This window comes from Plasmodium vivax, chromosome 12, assembly GCF_000002415.2.
Source record: "Plasmodium vivax chromosome 12, whole genome shotgun sequence".
Classification (NCBI taxonomy): domain Eukaryota; phylum Apicomplexa; class Aconoidasida; order Haemosporida; family Plasmodiidae; genus Plasmodium; species Plasmodium vivax.
The window spans coordinates 2,235,265-2,254,284 of NC_009917.1; the positions used below are offsets into that span (position 1 = coordinate 2,235,265).

Consider the following 19,020-nt stretch of genomic DNA (forward strand, 5'->3'; position numbering starts at 1 on the left):
CTACAGCATAAATTATTAAGCATTTTTACCGTGTAAAGATGGCTATTCTGTAAGGAACAGGAAATAGGAGGGATATGCCAATGTTCCATTTTCCCGTAAAAGCATACCTCCATTTGGAAGCTTTCACTTTCACATGCACAACTTTATGGACGAATTTTGTACAACTGTGTGAGTGTGAATTGTGGGATGTTTTGTTAACCCTTCTGTGCATGAGCATACCTGTGTATGTATATTTATATACCCCTTCTCGCAATGCGCAATAGTGTGGTAATGATAATTCACATTTAGAAGAACATTTAAATTGTCTGGTAGCATTGTCTTATGGCCAGCATGTTGGCGGAAGCGGCTCCTGGTTCAATATACCCATTTGGGCGCTTATTTTTACTGCGCAAAAGGGTATATGTGGCGGCGTACATGAAGCTTATGTGAGCCAAGCACACACGCACGTAAGCGTACGTATATATATCTACAAACACATGCGCTCATTTTATTGGTACATTTTTTTCATGACAAAATGAAGTCTACAAATTAAACGATTTGAAGATTTTGCTTTCCTATGTGCGGGATAGTGTTATGTTGTTTTTCCCTTGTCGTATACATTTTGGCGAAAATAAAATGCCTCTCAATATTTATCCTTTTTTTTTTTTTTTCTTTTAAATGTGCATAGCTTCGCCTTTTCGTGTTCATTTCTTTCCCCTTTTTGTGCGTGAAATTCCTTCTGTTCATGAGTTAGCCTTCTGCGCGCTTTCACGTGATTAACCACTACACTTTTGGGAACGCTTATTCGCCACACATTTTTCCACGTTTGGCTCCTGACCTCACCCTCTGTTTAATTTCACCCTTTTAATAAATTCCCCCATTTTCCCCCCTCCCTTCTGGCTGACTGTGCATGAACGGGCAGTAACATTTTCCGCGCGCGTGCACATTTTGCGGAGAAGGTAAAATAGGGTTTCCCGCTTTGCAGTGGCTATTTTGAGTACACCCCCGTGCTATCATTTGGGGCATTTGGCCCTGCGCTGCGGATTTAATGGCATTACATTTTGGCTTTAGTGCCTTTTAATTGCGCCTCCTTATTGCGCCTTTTTATTGCCCTGTTTATTGCCCTTTTTTGAACCCTTTTGCCAGAATTACCTCGACGCGCATGTGCTGCGCCCAAAGCGATACACATCCCCCCCCTGAGAATTTTATTTCCAGCCTGTGCTCGCAAATGACACCTTTTTTTAAAAAGTAGGGGAATTTTTGGGGGGAGCAAAATTCTTAGCAACCTTAAAAAATTGCAGCATTATTTCCACTTTTGTAAAAATGCGATAGGTGAGTCTATTTTATTCAGTGAGGAAAATTCCTGCTGCACATTACACATATCCGCTGCTGTTAACGTATGTAAGATGTGTGTTTGTAAAATTATTAATTATTTCCAAACTGAGCTAATGCTTGTGCTTTGCCCCTAAGGCCATTTCTGTACTTATATTTGTGTACATTTATTTTTATATACATTTCCCGCCATTTTTGCTTTGTAAATTATAACGACAAAAAGGGAAAAAAAAAAAAACAAAATAAATGAGTAAAAAAAAAAAAAAAAAAAAAAAAACGCATGAGCAAATGTACGAAGCATGGTGGAAAAAGGAATACCTCCTTTGCGACTTATTTATAAAGACCTTTTGCGCATAATTATAGGGGGAAATAACGAGAATGTTTATGCTTACATTTACACTTTTGTGACGCTTTCTTAGCAGTTTTTTTGGACAGAGGGGGGGCATGTCCGTACGGTTTGCACATGCGTACATACATACAGATATATACATATATATACATACATATATATGTGAGTACACACGTGCGTCCTTTCCCCGCGCGCATTTTTCATAACCCCCAAGATAAGCACAAAGCGAGGAACGTTTTGACTTCTGCTGGTTTGACTCCGTTCCATTTTGTGCTATGAGTTCGTAGAAGGGGAAAAATGGGGTAGGCGAAAATGGTGAACTTGGAACTCACGATCCGCACGTTCATGTGCACTCGTTCATGTACACCCGTTGGTGTGCATTATCGCAAGATAGAAGTTGCAAACGCCGCGTGGTATTTATGAGTACATACATCTGTGTAAAAAAAAAAAGCAAATATATCAGAACATGTAATATGTCCCTCCTTTTTTTTTTCCTCCCCGTTGTTACCACTCCGACGCAGAAACACACAAGCAATATTATCAGAGAAAGACCAAAAGGATTTGTTACAAGCAGCTAATTTTAGCGAAGTGGATATAAAAAAAATGTACAAAAGATTTGTTGAACTTGACACAAATAAAAATGGACAACTAGATCCAAATGAATTATTCGACGTTCCTGAAATAAGTGACGTAAAAGGAAAAAATAAAAAAAAAAAGCCATTTTTGACATTGCAAAAGGAGAGATATTATTATTTTCTTTTTATAAAACCCTTTTGCGCTATTTTTTGTTGTATGGAGGTGGCCCTAGGTGGGCACTGAACGAGCCTACCCGTAGCAGCTCAGCATTTTCCCCCCCTCACAGGTGTCTACTAATTAATGACAACTTGTTCATACCTTTTAGAACCCACTAGTCAAAAGAGTCATCTCAATCTTTGATTCCAACTCGGATGGAAAAGTTTCTTTCGTGGAATTCTTAGTTGGCATAAGTAAAAGATGGGCGATAAGGGGGGCACTTTTTGTGGCGCTTAATTGGCGTGCACTGTGCAGCTGAACGGAGAGCTTTCGCGTCGTTTTAATTTGGCCGATCCACTGGCACAGCCATTTTGTAAAGACCTTTACGTATCCGTTTGTTTACCCTTTTACGCACCTTTTTTTTACCCGTTTGTTTACCCTTTTACGCACCTTTTTTTTTACCCGTTTGTTCACCTCTTTTTACTCCCTCTAGCCAAGCTAGCCTCGAGCACGGACGACTTCCAGAAGAAAAAGTTTGCCTTCGATATCTACGACATTAATAAGGACGGAATGATATCCAACGGGGAGCTGTTCACCGTTATGAAGATGATGGTGGGGAATAACTTAAATGACATACAGGTAAAATTGGCCTCCCATCTTTTGAAAATGTCGCCGCTACTTTGTCGCTTTTTCGTCGATTCTTCACTGTTGTTCTCTTCCCCCCTCGCAGTTGCAGCAGCTGGTCGACCGAACCATTCTACAGGCCGATAAGGATGGAGATGGGATGATTTCCTTCGAAGAATTTAAAGACGTACGTCTCATCGTTGAGATGCATTTTTGCACTCTGGTGGATTTACGAGCATAGCTATGTCGTTTTATTTAGCCATAAATGGGTGGACGTATATATTTGTGTGCACGTCATACCCTTTCTGTTACCCCCCCCTTGCAGATGATATCCCACATGGACGTTGGAAATAAATTGAAGCTAGATCTGTAGGTTGTAAATATAGCCGATCTGTTCACCTCCAAATGGGTATGCCCATTTGCGCATGTTTCTCCCCCCGTCTGTTTATCTACCCCTTTTATTTAGCCACGTATTGATTTAGCTGCCCATCCGGGTAACCACACTACGGTGCATACATATTTATGTGTGTATAATGTCACCCCTCTTCTCACCTCTTTTTTTTTTTATTTAACCTTTACAATGTAAATTTTTATTAATAACCATTTGTTTGTTTTTCCTTTTTTTTTTTTTTTTTTTTTTGAATGGGCCATTTCGTTTTACCATTTTTAAGTGCACACACATTTAGATAAATTTAGACAAAGCCAAAAGAATTACAAATTAGAAATGTTCACGTGGAGAAGTCGCGCGTGTGGCAGCTAGCACGCCGATATGAAGGTAACCGGCTGGGCTATCTGCAAGTATGTGAATAACTCCTACTGACGTTGTTGTTGAGTAGTGCCACAAATGTTTGCGCAAACTTTGCCACAGTGAGCATTGAGGACGTTTCTTTTGCCTTCTCTGAACCTTTGTCAGTTATTTATTCCCTATGTGGATTTTCCATTTGGCAGCTACACCGTTTCGCGTTGGTAAAACCGACTGGTTATCCCCATGTGGGTGAGTAAAAGTCGGGCAAATACTCTCACTCTTATCTGCCTACACACATAATCATACGCATAAGGGAACGGTCTATGGAGGTTACACACTGCGGGATTGCACAAATGTCGGCACTGTCCTTCACACGCAATTGCTACGTTTTTGAAAAGTGTGCAAAAAAAAAAAAAAAAAAAAACTCCTGACCGATTGCCATTTGATCAAGTTTGAAAAAAAAAAAAAAAAAAAAAAGTGCTATACGCGGAAAAGGTCATAACATCTCCATTCTTCGCCCGAATGGCTAACCTCCTTTTTGCAAATCAGTGTAAGCTCAGCCGCTAATCATCTCCGACGTTGTTGTGTAGATTATTCGTTAGTCATATGTGTATATATACATGCATACAAGCCTACACCTACATGTGTTCGTAGGAATGTCTCATTTTTGTTGTTAACGCCCCGCATCCTGCAACTCGAAATTTCCTCTACAGCTCACGCATTGCGGCATTTGTCTGACAAAATTGTAATTTGCTTTTCGCGCGTTTTGTAGGGAGCCCATTTGGCTGCTCACGTTTGTCAAAAAATTGGCAGCAATTTCGCCAACCATTTGGTTGTCCAATTTTCGAAAAAGACGCAGGGACAGCATGGAATTTTTTCACCTGGCGCTGCTCATTTTGGCACTTCTCCTAGGCCAGAGCTACTCCCAGAACTATGACAAGGAGAATTTGAAGGTGCGGTGAGCGGGCAGACGCCAGCGCGAAAGGGTGCGGCCAATTCTGTGAGCCCCCCCTGCGAAATGGTGGCCCTTCACCAGTTCAACACACACATGAGTGTACTCATACGTGCACACATTTTTGCGTACTTCTACACCTCCGTACACACACCTCTCAGAAACTGACGGAGTACCGCCAGCAGCACAGAAAAACAGTCGACGGACGCCTGTGCGCCGCGGCGTTTGTGCAAGACGACCAGACGTACACGGACTGCACCAAGGCAACGGACCCAAACGGAATAACGGGCAGAGAGTGGTGTTACGTGGAAGTGCAGCTCGTAGGGAAGGGGAACAGAGACTGGGATTACTGCAAAGGGGTAGTCAACTACGATGTTGTCAGGTCAAAAGCTAGGACGTTTTACTTAGCAAAGGCGAATGAACTGAGCAGTGCTGTCACAAAACTGGAAGGAGAGAAAAACAAATTGGAAGGCATATATGAGAAGTACGAGGGAATATGTGGAAGCACCTCCGAAATGGTGAAGAAAAAAATTGAAGAAATTAATGACATTGCTAAAAACTCCAGTAGAAACATAAACAAACTGCTGCTCCAGGCATCGTCCATCGGGGACTCTGAAACAAAAATGTATGAACTAGCAGATGAGGTAGAGAAGAATAGGAAGCCCTTTCTGGAGGACAAAAGGAATTGCTCAATATTAAAAGCCTACAGTATTGAAGAAAAAGCAGATGGGTTAATTGGAAGCTATTACGATAATGCCTATTTCTCAGGGTACCCTGTCTCCATCCAAAGTGACAAGTATATAAATTTTGTGTGGGACACTGGTATCCCAGTAGAGAATATTCCGTACCAGCATTTTTCTGTAAGGTGGGATGGATACCTAAAAATTCCGCAAACGGGGAATTATATCATTACCGTAGAGCATGACTGTGGGGTGAGGCTATTTTTAGACGACTCCCCCATCCTTGTAGATAGCATGCCTTATCCTAAGGAAGAGGATTCAGAAGAAATGAGACCCATATCTATGCTTCCCATCGATAAAATAAATGCCAAGGTGTCTAAGGTCAGCTCTGAAAAATTGGGTCTACTTGGAGGAAAGAAATATAAATTCCGCGTAGAATATTTCCACCTCAGTACTATCAAATATGAACACCCCGATATGGTCCACATAATACTCTCCTGGAAATCAGACCACATAATGGAGGAAATCATTCCAAGCAATTATTTTTTCCAGGGAAATGTGACAACCCCTTTACGAATTAGTCAGCTGAGGGGGGAAGAATACGAAATAATATTTCTCCAGAATGGAGTGCACGCCTTTAACGACACGACAAAATTTGTGGTGGCTGACATCCCAGCCATTTTTGAAAAATCAAAATGTATACGTTCTACTCTTCACAACAGTAGTATAAGCAGCGTAAATTTTAGGGTCAACACGCATAGCGTCGTCTTTGTGGCCATACCAAAGGAAGTGAAGGAAATCCCACTGAATGACGTAACGAAGAGAGCTTTTGAAGGTACAAAGGAGACTTTGTCAATTTATCAGGTGGAGGAAGAAAACGCGACAAATGCTTCGGAGCAGAGCACATATAATATTTACTCTTCAGAATATCCCAGCGGAGATGTGCTCATAAATTTTCTCAAACCGACTCCCTTTCTAATATTTTTGGAGCCACGTGAATTGCATTCCTCCAATAGTTGTAGGGGGTACATCCAGACAGTTTCACTCACAAATTCGCGGCACTTTAATTCTTGTTACGCCTCATCATATGAGTCCCCCAAATTTGATTGCAGTGCTGGGTTCAGTGGAAATAACCAGGACAAAGAATACGAAACGTGGAAAACGGCAGCTGATAAATCGTTAGGGCAGTACCTAAGTGTGAACTTCAAATACGAGATAGACATCCACTCCTTCACTTTTAGGACTCTCTCTTCTATGGAGAACCCGATCACAGAACTAACTTTGTACTTTCCAAATGTTAAAACACCTGAAGTTTTTGCCATCTTCCCGGGACACCACCACTACAAGCTGAGCACCCCAGTGAAGGCGAAAAGCGCCAAGGTGGTCATATCCAAAGTGAGCGATCCCAAACGACAGAGTGGTGGAAATGTTGCCTTCTATGGTATCCCTTGCGTAGACCCCAAAAATGAGCAACAAAATGAACAGAAAGATCAGCGCGAAATTAACATCTTTTTTAGCAGCAAAAATGATAGCACGTCATCCAAACCGTTAAATTGGCTAATTGATAATGGGCTGAAAAAGGATCAGCATGGATTTTTCAAATATGGCTGGGATAGGTTACCCACCCCCGTGGAATCGGAATTTTGGGATAAGAAGGACCCCTCACATGCGGGAATTTCTTTCCTTCCTTTGGAATGCAGAAATAGCAAAGATGCGTGTGATACCTCTAATACGTGGTCAATTGATTTACCGCACCAAGGAACGTACTACATGGCCATCGAAATAGGATCTCCAAGCGGAAGGCAAGAGCTAAATTCCATCACAATTAATGGGGATGTTTACATAAGTAACATGTTTTTAAAGCCTAGGCAGTACACCAAAGTTGCCTCTGATATTAGCATCTCGGACAGTAAAACACTTCAGATCTCCACTGACACGAACACTGTAGTGCAGTCTGTGCAGCTTCTGTTCCTTCACAAGTGATTTGGCAGCGCACGTTGGGAGCCTTGAAAAAGGAGCTTTTTTTTTTTTTTTGATACCTTTTGTATTCTTTTTTTTTTTTTTTTTTTTTTTTGCCCTTCCGTTTGGCCACTTTGTTTGCACCCTTTTGCAAATTGCTAAAATAGCGATTTGTCCCACCCATATGAATAACTTTTTCCTCAGCGCGGCACACCTGTTGATAAGTTTTTTTGTTCACAGCATTTTTGCTGTTACCCACTGGCGGGAAGAACTAATTCGCCCGAAGAAGACCTCATTCGTGTGAGCAGTCTGCGCACGGGTGTTTCTCCCACGGTTGTTCCTACCCCATTTGGCAGTGAGCATTGTGATGGCGTGCATTTACCTAATGTCTCTTTTTTTTCTCGAATTAATGCACAACAGGTGAAACGTTCAGCATGAAGGAGCACATGGGGGAGTAGCGGCAGGCGGGCATATACTTTATGCCTGACTTGGCGCTCGGAGCTGCCTGTATGTCTGCTTTTCCCCGTTTGTCGCGCATTTGGTTATTTCCCTAACTCTGCCGCGTTCACCCCCTTCGAATTGTACCACCTTTTGTAAAACAGGATTGGCTACATTGATGAGCGAACCAGTGGGTAGCTACCTAAGCGGTACAAATGGTCTCACGGAACGGGAGGGCCCCAACTGCGATTTTCTCCACTTCTCCCTTTTAAGCGCATTATTCTGAGAAGAGCGCACTTTAGTGAAAAAATTTGGATCCCCACGTTGCGTCAACAATTAGGGTTCGCACAAGGGAACATAAAAACTGCTTCACTTAATTTTTATGTAAAAATGTTGATTTAATAAAGCTCGGGAAAGATATATACCTTGGGGGCCATTTCAAATGGGCACGAGGGTAAATGTAACGGGCCTTCCAAAAATGGAGCGTTAAATTTGGAATGCTGCTGCCGTAGTGCATGCCAAAAGAAACTTGTGCCAAAAAAAATTCCAGTGCGAGTACGTACATTCGCAACAATACGGATGATCGTACCCTTTTGCAAAACAGTTTTAAGTGGGCTATTTGCGCGAGGCGATTTTCCTTCTTTTTGGTAAAATGAGGGAACGCGGAGCCAGTGAGGTAACGCAGAAGGAGACCACAAAGAGGAAAAAGAGGGGTATGCCTCTTCGTGCTGTCGTAAGAGCGTCGTTGTAAAAGCGTTTTCGCAAACACGCTGACGCATACACGCTAACGCATATAACTGACGCGTACAGCTGATGGGCGAACGCAAAATGGGGGCGAAGGACTACAGAGATTTAAAATTTTACAATTACATTCCCGTCAACAAGGAGCTGAAGAAATCCTGCGTGCCTTGTCCAGATACGGAAGAATTCGAAGCGAAATTAAACGAAGAATTTGAGGAACAAGTGAAAAATGCATTTCAAGGGAATGTTCTGGACCGAATTGACGCCAAAAATATCAACGCTGATTTGAAGAGAGATTTGCAAAAGAAATTAAATGTGCTGTCGAAAAAAACGGATAAAGCTATAATCGAGCTAATTAAGAGGAAAATAAATGAAGGCAAAAATCGCAGGGGGGAAGACGCCTTTGACGATAACTATACAAATGAGCAGCAGGACGAAAATGTGGGAAATTCTAACACGACGTTAAATTTTAATCAAAATGGGGATGACGCGAATTATGGTCACCTCTTACAGCAGGCCATGGACAAACTGGACGTCATGGATGACTCCGACTGAGGGGTTTCCTTTTTTTTCATTTTAAATTGTTTGCTTATTTGCGATGGTTCAAGTCACCGCTCCTGTTCCACGCGCATATGTTCGAGGTTTGGTGGGCCGGGCACGGCTTGACCTTTCCCCCATGTGTATGCTGTTTACATTTGGCATCGCTTATTTGATGCCACGAAACGCATATTTTGTGTTTCTTTTTTTTCTTTTTTTTTGTGACGAGTGAAAATGTGCCCACTATTGTGGTGAGCGCCTATGGGAGCTTTCCCCAATGGGATACACATCCTGACCATAAGAACAAATCGCGCTTATTTAGCTACGCAAGCGCGAGGCTGTACTTAACACATGTGCAGTATCGCACCTGACACTTTTTTTTTTTTTTATCGGCGCGATGGCTTCAAAGGGAAGCGCGGTTTAGCACGACAAGGGCATAGCAAACATGGACAGACCTTCAACAAACTTACATTACTGACGAATTGGAGGTATCGTTTGAACACAAAAAAGGGGAAAATGGGCAAACGAACGGAGAGTTCGCCCAGCGTTTACGGAAAGGCCTAGCAAAGTAGGCACAAAATGGCAAAAAAAAAACGTGGAAAAAATGTGCAAAAAAAAAACGTGGAAAAAATGGTCCAAAAAAATGGTACGTGCTATTCGCCTGCGGTGCGCACTTCCCCCTCTCAAAGGCACTCAAACAAGTCGTTTACATAATTCAAAAGCCACAGGGGGAAGTAGCAGAGCTCCCGGAAGAGAACAAAATCGATAGCGTGCTCTTGCTCCATATGGCAAACCATCTCGTTGTATTTCCCCTTCCAAATTTCACTTCTACATTTCTGAAGAGTATTGGAGTTCTTTTTATCCCTACTGAGCTTCTTATAAGGAGTGTACCTCCTCTGGGGTTTAATATACTTGGGTATTTTGGACACCAATTCGCCAAGTTGGTGTTTGCTATTTATGAGCATAATTGGGCAGAATAAAAGTTCCGAAGAATGGTTGTTAAAATCATCTGACTTTTTTTTTGTGGCGCTTGCGTGATTTTCCCCCTCCTGTAGGTGACTAGCGCTGGCTTCATCCGATTTGGGGTCCTCTTTAAAACCATTTGTATTGGAGTCGTTACTTAATTGTTCCTTCTCGGCAGTGTTATAATTCTTCGTAGCCTTTTCCGTCTGAGGCATTTCGAACTGTGCTTTCGGGCTGTTGCTCAGGATGGGTTCACTCCCTTGACTGAGTGAGGCTCTGTCTTTGCTATAGCTGTCCTCCTCCACGTTTTCGCATTCATCACAATTTTCCCCATCCTGTGGGGTTGCCATTTTTAAGTGGTGCATTTCGTGTAATGGGTCACTTTCAATTTTGCTGGTGCTTCTTACATAACTGCTGTCATTCGATTTGTTCGCTTCTTGCGTTTCTTTCCTTGCCGGGGAAATGTAATGATTCCCTTTTGAGGCACTCTTTGGGGAGTAACTACTAAGTAGCGAACAACCAAAAGAGTGTTTCCGGATTAGGTCCCTCCCAATTGAGACATTATACACATCACTGCTTTCGTTCATGTAGAGGTTATAAAAAACGAACATTTTTTTTTCCTTGTTTTCATCAGAGGAGGAGCACAAATTGAAGTCGCTCAAGTTTCTTTTTTTCCTTTCCCTGAAGGTGTAGTGGCTCTGGTACGCCATGTTCTCCTTCTGCGTAAAGGAGTTAATAAAATCGGTCGTGTATAAATTGACATTTTTTGGCGAGTGGAGGTTTTTCACGAACGTTTCTATTGTGTCTCCACTGGGTTCTTTCCCCCTTTTTACTTCTTCATTTTGCCTTTCTTTTTCTGTTTCGCCTGCCCTTTCCGACTTGTTTACGAGGCAGAACAAATTGTATAGCAGTTTGAGCGCGTTGGGAAGTTCAAAAAACGCGTAGTTGCTATTCTTGGAGAGGTTGCTCGCGTTGGTCAAAATGGCTAGCTGCTCAACTGCAGACTGCGGTTTGACATTGTTTGGATTGTAACCCACGTATACATGTTCGGGCAATATTTCCGAAATGGGTAACGGATGCAGTGCGTTATCACGTTCGCTACGGTCCTTGTGATCGTTTGAAAGGTTGACCTCCCTCTGGTTAGGCTCGCCACTCACTTTGTCCTTCACGTGAACACCATTTTGGGAGGTGCAAATCTGCGGAGTGGGGCCATCCACGTACTTATTTTTGTGCAAATCGAAATTTCTACAGTTTGGAGCACCCCTGTTGACGTAGTCCACATCATCAATGTCGTCACCATACGTGTAAGCCACGTTCACACTCCATGCATTTAGCTCCACGAAGGGGCAGTTTTCATCATAATTTAATTTTAGCAAAACGAAGGAGTTGTACCATAATTCGATTTCTAATAGGCAGGAAAAATTTGTGCTTACTAGCCAAATGCCGGTGGTCTTATCTATCAAGGTTACTGCCAATTTGTGTGTCTCGCCAACTGGTTCGTTGGTGCTCACGTTTTTAATCATCGAGCATTTGATTAGAAAGAGTTGTTCCTTAAATTGGCTCCTGTCACTATGCGTGTTTTGCGAGTCACCATCGGAATGATTCAGATGTGTGTGCAAATGTGTGTGCAAATGTGTGTGCAAATGTGCGGACGGATTTTTACCCTCCTTTAACTGCTTCACCCCATCATGAGTTAAGCAATTTTCCCCCTTACTGAGGTGCGTTTGCCCCCCGGGGTACTCCTCCCCGGAATCATGCTCATCCTTTTTGACAATTCGGAAAGACAAGTCGCTGGAATTTTCTCCCTTGGGTAGATCAACACAGTGGTCATCTTGGATGACGTTACTTACGGTAATCAATTTGTCGAAAGTTAAATCAAAGTGAATTACTTGGCACCTGACCACGACAATCAATGCGCTTCTAACGCAGAGCGGTTCGAGGGAAAATTCTTTTATGATGACGTCTGAAATGTTGTTCACATTGGAATGCAAACTTAAATCGACTTCTTTCGAAAGGGAAGACTTTTGATAATTAATCAAACAGCTGAAGGACTTTTCATTTGCAAATTTTTTTTTGGATGGATAATAGCTAGCTGGGACAATGTAAAAGCTGGACCCCAGGCAGAAGTGAAAATCAGCCATCTGAGAATGTCTGATGGAGTTTAAGTGAAAGAAATCTTCGTACGCATTATTCCAGTCTAATAAAACATCTGTACATACACCTATCGGGGGGAAGGAACATAAAAAGCATAGTGCCCCCGTGGGTTGAAAGCTAATCGTAGATATAACGAAATCTCTCAAATATCTCCTACCACAAAAATCGCATCTTTCGATGAATATATTCCCATGTATTTCTGAAATTTTCGAAAATTTCGTGCCGCACCTATAGTGTAGTGAATCTATATTTTGCGTGATTAGAAATTTTATGATGTTCCTGTTCATCAGCTCCTTTATCATGATGTGCGTTTTGGTTGGCAGCGCTAGGTGCAGGTCGATGACTTTTTTTTTTCTATTTCCAAAAATGACGTAGTGTTCGTTTGGGCGGGGGCTCTGCGTTGTCAAAGCGGCATCTCCGTTAGGTGCCCCTCCCTCGGCTGCGTCCCCCTCAGGTGCATCTCCGTTAGATGCCTCCCCCTCAGTTCCGTTTTCCTTTTTTACACGCACATGGCTTCTTCGTTCCTCCTTTCCCAATCTGCTGCTCACGGGGGGCATGTCGAAATTTTCACTTTTCTGTTTTTCCTGCACAGAACAGTTATCCCCATTGGTACCGATCGACCCTCTGTCTGCTTCGACATGTGCTCCCCCGTTGTGACCATTTAACTGTTCCTTTTCTTGAAAGTCCGCATAACCTTGATGCTGTCCATGCGTTATTTTTGTGTCCATGGAGTGGCCCTCTGGACAATCATCCGCTTTCTCCGCGTGTAATTCGACTGTGTTGCCTTCGCACAAACGCTCAGGCCTCTCCCTTTTGACAAAATCGGATGGCGAATCCTCCGTTCTGTTGACAGAGCTATGCTGGCCGGGGTCATCCGAGTGCTCGCATTTTCCGTGTAAGCTTCTTCGTATCTTCTTCGCCTTCGCGTTTTGGCAATCATTTGGGAGGGGGGTCTTCACATCATGGGTTTTCACATCATGGGTTTTCACTTCATAGGTTTTCACGTCATGGGTTTCCCCCTTCTGTGGCTTCGCTTCCTCCTTCACCTCGCTTCCTTCCTCCCTCCCCTTGCGCCGCTTCTCCAATTGCCTCTTCCTCCTGTGACTCGCATCGCTCAGGAACTCGTTTGTCCATATTCCCGTGGGGCCCCTAAAATCCTGTAGCCCTGAGCTGGTGGATATGCCTGCACCAGCATGAACGACGATGTGCTCACTGGTTCTTATCTTTTCAATCAGTTTTTTTATTTTCCTTTTTTCTTCCTCAGAATCTTCAAAATATTCCTTTTCGCCCAACGGCCCTTTGTTTTCGTTTTTCGATAAGCGACGCGCATAATTCATGCAGCTCATTTTGGGGAAGGGGCGCAAATTCGGGAGAAGGAGACGCAGACTCCGTGCGGAGGTGTTAAAAAGGAGCAAAAGGAACTATGCGTTTAGGAAGGCTAACGTGCCGAATGAAGCGGCATACATATGTGGCGTATAATACGTTAAGCTCACTGCTAACCAGTTTGCGCTTTTAAGCCTATCGCCTTTGTGCTTATCCTTCTACGCTGCGAGCCAGTCCTAGCTGAGAAAGGGCCAGCAGTCCCATATTCGCCAAAGAAGCAGTTCGGAAAAATGGCTAAAAAAATATTCTGTGTATCCCCCCGTGCTGCTAAAATTGGTTCCAAGAAATTGCTCTTCTCAAAAATTTGGAAATTACTCATGAGAACTTCCTCTTTGTGGCTCCTCAAATTTAGACTATGTATAAGTTAGCCAAAGGGTAAAAAAAAAAAAAGTAATAAAAAAAAAAAAACTAAAAAAAAAAAAATAATAATAAAAAGCCTCTCTGTGCTTTAGGCAGTTCCTTTCACCAATTCACTGCTACGCGCTTTAGTGCTACCGTTTGGGAATTTCACGCGCAGATATGCCATTGTGTTAGGGCTGCTTTATGCTGGCGGGTCACTTAGCTCGCAATACTTTCCGTGCAGCACGTGTGAGGTAATCTCATGTACATTGAGGAAACACTAGGTTGAGTCACCTTGGGGGGAATTTTCTCCATTCGTTTCCGCCCCGATTGAAGAATGTACCCAAGGAACGATGCAAAAAAAAATGGATAACGCTGCTTGACAAAAAAATAATAATTCATGCGTAGTGCTACATGCGTTATATGAAACACTCGCTCGTTATTTTACCCTCCCTACTTCGCCAATTTTACGTAGCAAGATTTTTTTTTAAAATGAATTTCTTCAAGTTCTTATCTGACCAGTTAACCGTCGAAGCGGTTAATAGGAAAGGCAGCGAACGGCACGACACACCTACTTGCTGAGGTTACATCGCATTGACGGGGTTGAATGCCACTTGGCGAATGTCCTCCACAGGTGCATCCCTTTCCGCGTTCGGCCAAGGGAGAAGCAAAATGAGAGACGTACCACGTGTGTACCCCAATTTTGCCATCATGAATTGGGCACAAATGTGTAGACATATGCCGGCACCATTTTGAAGCGCCTTTTTGCTCTACCCCCCTTGGACACACAGAAGGAATAGCAAAATTGGGAACGCAAAACTGTTTGCCGAGTGGACGACACGTAGTTGAACATCCAAATGAGAACATACCCCCGTTAGGGTAAATAAAAAAGAACGAGCAAAATGTCTGAGGTATAATACGGAATGGTATTCTCTAATTTCGCCAGGTTGGGGGGAACACACAAAAAAAAAAAGATGGCTTCTATAAAACTTTTTTTTTTTGAGGAAAGACGCTACATGGTGTGCACATTGGTCGACTTCATCGTCTGCACCCCAAACATGTAGGCAGTTTTGCTATGAATAAAAATATATATGTGTATCCCCACGTACCTTTTGCACACATTTGTTTGTTTTTAAAGTGGTAAAAGAAGAACACGACTTTAATGGCGCCTTCACGACGTCATGCGGAACGGCGCGCTCATCAAAATTAAAGCAGGGTAACCGCGTCGGGAAAAAGAAGAGTTGCACTGTAAGGGTACTTACGCAAAGTAACGAAGAAGTGGTGCACTCCGAAAAAAAAAAAACGAAATAAAAAGAATTCCCCACCGACGTGGAAATTGCAAAAGAAGGTTCTCCTGTGCTGCTCCAGAGTTTGAACCTGCCTCACTCAACGAAGTCGAATCCTTTGCTCTCTTAAAAGGGGAACAATAAGGTGAAACGGGTGATATGCGGTATGTACTATGCGGTAACATGCGGTATTTAGAATGCGCCACACATGCGTGCATCCGGCTCCCTCAAGAAGCGGAAGGCCCTTTTCTTTTTCGCGATTTTTTCTTTCTTTTGCCGAACCGTCGTTCCTCAGATTGACGAAGTATTCCTTCGCCTCCGCAATGTTGTCTCGGAATTTTTTGTACCTACAGGGGGGAAATAAAACACACAAACATGCATATATGCATCACGTACGCATTTTTGCCTGCACAGCTGAACCCATTTCCTGGTTTTCCCCACAACGGCACAACGCTGATGCAACTCAAATTTTCGAACGCGCCAAGTCGCTCGCGTCAAACCTTGCATGATGCAAAAATTCGTAGTCAGGGTGCAGGCTATTTTTGTAGACCTTCTTTTTGCAAGCTGAAAGGGAAGAAGTTTGTACATGCGGGTTGGATACACACAAAAAAAATGAGAAGCGAGGAAACAATCTGTTGTAAACTGCGCTCTGGCATGACGGATGCAGATATATGCAAACGAAAGGGAATATAAAAACCTGCTATGGGGCATTCGATCGTGTCTTTATTTTGCCTAAAAAATGAGAATAAAATAAAAAACAAAAAAACAGTTGGCATGCGTCCTAATGCACTCCTTTTCTTCTCCCCACTTCTAACCAATTCGACTTACATCAATCGGAGTATGAACGCTTTCTCAAACGTGTGCACGCAGGCCTTCCTATTTTTGCTAAACCTAAAATGTGGGTGATTATACAAAGTGAAGCAAATAAATTATGGCACCACAAAACGGTGATTATTTTTATGGAACTTTACTACGTCCGTGGAGCTGCACTGTTAAGTGCCCTTTATAAATGGAAATGTATTTTTCGGAAGGAGTGGCACACACAATGACTCTGTGGTGTATACTTCATAACATAAAAAGGTGAGACCTTCCGAATGGCACATTCTTACCGTTGCGTCACTGGTTTTTCAAAAGGCATTTGCGAAATGGGGCATTTGGTGGGGAAGACCCCCACTTCTTCATCCACGACCAGTTCGTCCTCATCGTCATCTTTCTGGTTTTTTAGGTGAAACTGGGAATGGTAGGAAAAAAAAAAAAAAGGGGTTAGCAGCAGAGGGAATTGGGTCAATCTGTGTAATAATGAGATTCACATTGCGCTATAGGGAGCCATAAATGAGAAGAAGATGATGTCTTTTTGTAGTCATTTTGTAGTCTCCTTTTTTTTCCATTTTCCCGCATTGGTACCCTTGCTAATCTGGATATGTCCTTTTCGTCCGTTTGATTTCCTGAACATTTGCAGAGTGCGTACCACAATGAGGGGCATACAAATTTATATTATCATCAGCAGGGGTGGAAACGAAGATGGAGACACCAGGTAGGCACTCAAAACTACGCAGTGTTTCGTTTTGCTACACAAATTAAGCTGCCAAGGTGAGTAAAAATGGGATTTGTTATTCCTCTTTTTTTTTTTTTTTTTTTTTCCTTTTACAACAATTTGCCTCATCCTGTCCTACCTTGCAATTTAAACTTCACGTATCTGTTCACGAGCTTCAAAAACTGCGCATCAATGTTTAACTCGTCTGGATGTTCGGAAATGCAAAAGGGAAATGTGGTCAGGACTTCCTTTACCAAGCGCAGTACATACGGGTAAGTGGCAGCAAAAAGAAATGAAGGATTGGGTAAAAGATGCCCCCCAATTGGACGAACCCCACATGGTCTCCTCTCGATTTATAAAATGCGTTTACCTGACCCTGAACGATGGGGCATACGCACATGGGTGTTATTTTTAAGCATAAAAAGGGGTAAACGGGGAATAAACGGGGAATAAACGGGGAATAAACGGGGGTCAAAATGGTCTAAACTGTTAACACATCACAGAAAAGAAAAATCTAATTTGCATATTAACGCCTGTTGCCAAACTTACGAAAATATTTAATGGAAAACAGAATGTTGTAGAGGCTCTTCTGCAAAGAATTGTGATACTTCTGAATTTCACTTGAGGGGGTGTACTCCTCATCATATTTGTCCAGACTGTCCCAGATGTCCTGGAAGCTTGGGATCTACATGGTGGGGCAAAAAACGCGGGGAGTAATTCGGAACAGTTCGTCTCTACCCCTGTGCATAGTTACACAATCGGGAGAGTAACACAAAATTGATTGTTTTTTTTTTATTCTTATTTACGAGATCTTCTTCTGACAATTCGTCTCCACTTTTGCTTTGCGCCTGCGGGGGTGGGTAACGAGGGTCAGCTTATGCCACCTCACATGTGTGCACATATACGCACTGTATATGTGTATGTGTACCTATGCGCATATATGCAACACATTGGCCATTCCTACTGTGCTTTGTTTTATTATTTTTTTTTTTTTTTTTTCACGAGTTTCACCTCCTTCGAGGAATCCCCTTGCTCGAACATTACAGTTGAGATACGTTTTCTCGCTATGCCCCAATTTTGCGTTAATTCTCTTTTTCGTATTTCCGCAACCCCAGGAAAGGCGTTCACGGGATGGTATGTTCCTCTCCTCTTCGTTGTAAAGTGAGTGGTAAGAAAGTTGTGCTACCTGGCAGGCCTATTTCGGAAGGGGTGTAAAATTGGCGTATCTGAAAATCTGGAAATTTCTTTTCCTTTTTCGCGAAGGTAATTTTGGTCACCGCGAAATGGCGGCCAATTGTTCGATTCATTTTTTGCGCAAAATGAACACTCGCTGGGTTTGCTCGAATTTAAAAAAAAAAAAAAAAAAAAAACATTTCCAAGTGCGATGTGGTACCGCATTTTCGCCGCTTCATTTGCGGCATGCTGATGAGAAGGTTAATCCGTGCGAAATGGCTTCAACATGTGCGCGCGGAGTATTATTAAAATTGCACATTTCTTATCCTTTTGCCAGTTTGTTCTCACCCTTTTATGTAGTTCCCTGGGAGTGGTAAAAGCGCGTCACACAGGTTTGTGCATTTTTGCTGGAGCAAGCATGTAAAAAAAAAAAAGGAACACTAGCAGTTGTGGTCGCAGTTGCAGTTGCATCGTTTGTATGCGCACATACATTTGCACTTCCACGTGCGACATACGCACGCGGTGCACTTTTCCGTTTAATCAGGCTTAAACGTTTGCCATTATTGCGAACGTGCTCTCATACTGTCTTGGCAAAAGAGTGGAGTGATAAATTAAGACGCCATTTATTTTTTGAAGATGGGATGATATATTTTTTTTTTTTTTTTTTCCCTTCTTTACTATTCCCAAATTTCTTTTAACCCCTGCTAAGCAAGAGATGCATGCTATTTTGCCACATTGTGCGAAGTGCCCAAAGGGAAAGCAGCTACTTCGCATAGGGACCTATGGGCACCAACATATACGCATCTGCAAGGAGAGAAGCACGTGACAAAATAGGCTGTGCATATATGCAACTGCACCTCCGCTTGAGCGTGTGCCTCGCCGTAACGGCATTAAGTTGGCGACATTGTTTGGAAAAGAAATACCACTGTGCAGTTCCCCATTTGTATTCGCATAAAATGGACGTTTTGCTTTCTGCGAAAAAGTAGCCCCACTGTGGCGCAAACAGGAGCGGGCATTTTTTGCAACACTGTGGGCAGTCTATTCTCACCCCATTAGTGGTTAACCTTTTCAACGCAAGAAGATTTCACTTCCGTGTGACTTGCCTAGGTGAGTGCTTCCC

At 42.8% G+C, this 19,020-nt stretch overlaps 5 protein-coding genes across 5 annotated transcripts, besides 13 other annotated features; 3 read left to right on the forward strand and 2 right to left on the reverse strand.

The window, feature by feature from the left end:
* Nucleotides 1–1,957: 1,957 nt before the first annotated feature.
* PVX_117895 lies at nt 1,958–3,590 on the forward strand (the record flags this gene model as incomplete). Its single annotated transcript, XM_001615822.1, has 6 exons — nt 1,958–1,962; nt 2,182–2,350; nt 2,562–2,646; nt 2,886–3,031; nt 3,123–3,203; nt 3,342–3,590. The coding sequence occupies 6 exons, from the start codon at nt 1,958–1,960 to the stop codon at nt 3,387–3,389; spliced, it is 534 nt and encodes a 177-aa protein (XP_001615872.1). The 3' UTR covers nt 3,390–3,590.
* Nucleotides 3,367–3,424: a microsatellite.
* Nucleotides 3,591–3,742: 152 nt separating the features above from the next.
* Nucleotides 3,743–3,765: a microsatellite.
* A 106-nt stretch (nt 3,766–3,871) lies between these two features.
* Nucleotides 3,872–3,904: a microsatellite.
* Nucleotides 3,905–4,129: 225 nt separating this feature from the next.
* Nucleotides 4,130–4,162: a microsatellite.
* Nucleotides 4,163–4,316: 154 nt separating this feature from the next.
* Nucleotides 4,317–4,355: a microsatellite.
* Nucleotides 4,337–7,376, forward strand: PVX_117900 (PA14 domain containing protein; the record flags this gene model as incomplete). Its single annotated transcript, XM_001615823.1, has 2 exons — nt 4,337–4,714; nt 4,875–7,376. Exons 1-2 carry the CDS (start codon nt 4,628–4,630, stop codon nt 7,374–7,376), a joined length of 2,589 nt encoding a protein of 862 aa, XP_001615873.1. The 5' UTR covers nt 4,337–4,627.
* Nucleotides 5,209–5,231: a microsatellite.
* Nucleotides 6,110–6,132: a microsatellite.
* Nucleotides 6,133–6,167: a microsatellite.
* Nucleotides 7,377–8,338: 962 nt separating the features above from the next.
* PVX_117905 (hypothetical protein, conserved) lies at nt 8,339–9,312 on the forward strand. Its single transcript, XM_001615824.1, has one exon. It carries the CDS (start codon nt 8,604–8,606, stop codon nt 9,084–9,086), a length of 483 nt encoding a protein of 160 aa, XP_001615874.1. The 5' UTR covers nt 8,339–8,603; the 3' UTR covers nt 9,087–9,312.
* A 439-nt stretch (nt 9,313–9,751) lies between these two features.
* Nucleotides 9,752–13,531, reverse strand: PVX_117910 (hypothetical protein, conserved; the record flags this gene model as incomplete). Its single annotated transcript, XM_001615825.1, has 1 exon — nt 9,752–13,531. One exon carries the CDS (start codon nt 13,529–13,531, stop codon nt 9,752–9,754), a length of 3,780 nt encoding a protein of 1,259 aa, XP_001615875.1.
* Nucleotides 11,897–11,931: a microsatellite.
* A 95-nt stretch (nt 13,532–13,626) lies between the features above and the next one.
* Nucleotides 13,627–13,667: a microsatellite.
* A 504-nt stretch (nt 13,668–14,171) lies between these two features.
* On the reverse strand, nt 14,172–18,070 carry PVX_117915 (hypothetical protein, conserved). Its single transcript, XM_001615826.1, has 11 exons — nt 17,739–18,070; nt 17,534–17,575; nt 17,273–17,412; nt 16,867–16,932; nt 16,598–16,638; nt 16,303–16,424; nt 16,022–16,084; nt 15,891–15,925; nt 15,694–15,757; nt 15,476–15,540; nt 14,172–15,318 (listed from the first exon to the last, which is right to left on the reverse strand). Exons 3-11 carry the CDS (start codon nt 17,370–17,372, stop codon nt 15,290–15,292), a joined length of 585 nt encoding a protein of 194 aa, XP_001615876.1. The 5' UTR covers nt 17,373–17,412; nt 17,534–17,575; nt 17,739–18,070; the 3' UTR covers nt 14,172–15,289.
* Nucleotides 16,859–16,885: a microsatellite.
* Nucleotides 17,108–17,130: a microsatellite.
* A 727-nt stretch (nt 18,071–18,797) lies between the features above and the next one.
* Nucleotides 18,798–18,866: a microsatellite.
* Nucleotides 18,867–19,020: the final 154 nt, after the last annotated feature.

What these genes read in the sequence shown, in the direction of transcription:
- PVX_117915 (XM_001615826.1), bottom strand. Translation starts at nt 17,372, where the DNA reads ATGATGAGGAGTACACCCCCTCAAGTGAAATTCAGAAGTATCACAATT. An exon ending in TCCATTAAATATTTTCGTAA is followed by an intron (nt 16,933 to 17,272) that starts GTTTGGCAACAG and finishes CCGAACATCCAG; the next exon opens with ACGAGTTAAACATTGATGCG. An exon ending in GAATTTTTGCATCATGCAAG is followed by an intron (nt 15,541 to 15,693) that starts GTTTGACGCGAG and finishes TCCCCCCTGTAG; the next exon opens with GTACAAAAAATTCCGAGACA.
- PVX_117905 (XM_001615824.1), top strand. Translation starts at nt 8,604, where the DNA reads ATGGGCGAACGCAAAATGGGGGCGAAGGACTACAGAGATTTAAAATTT.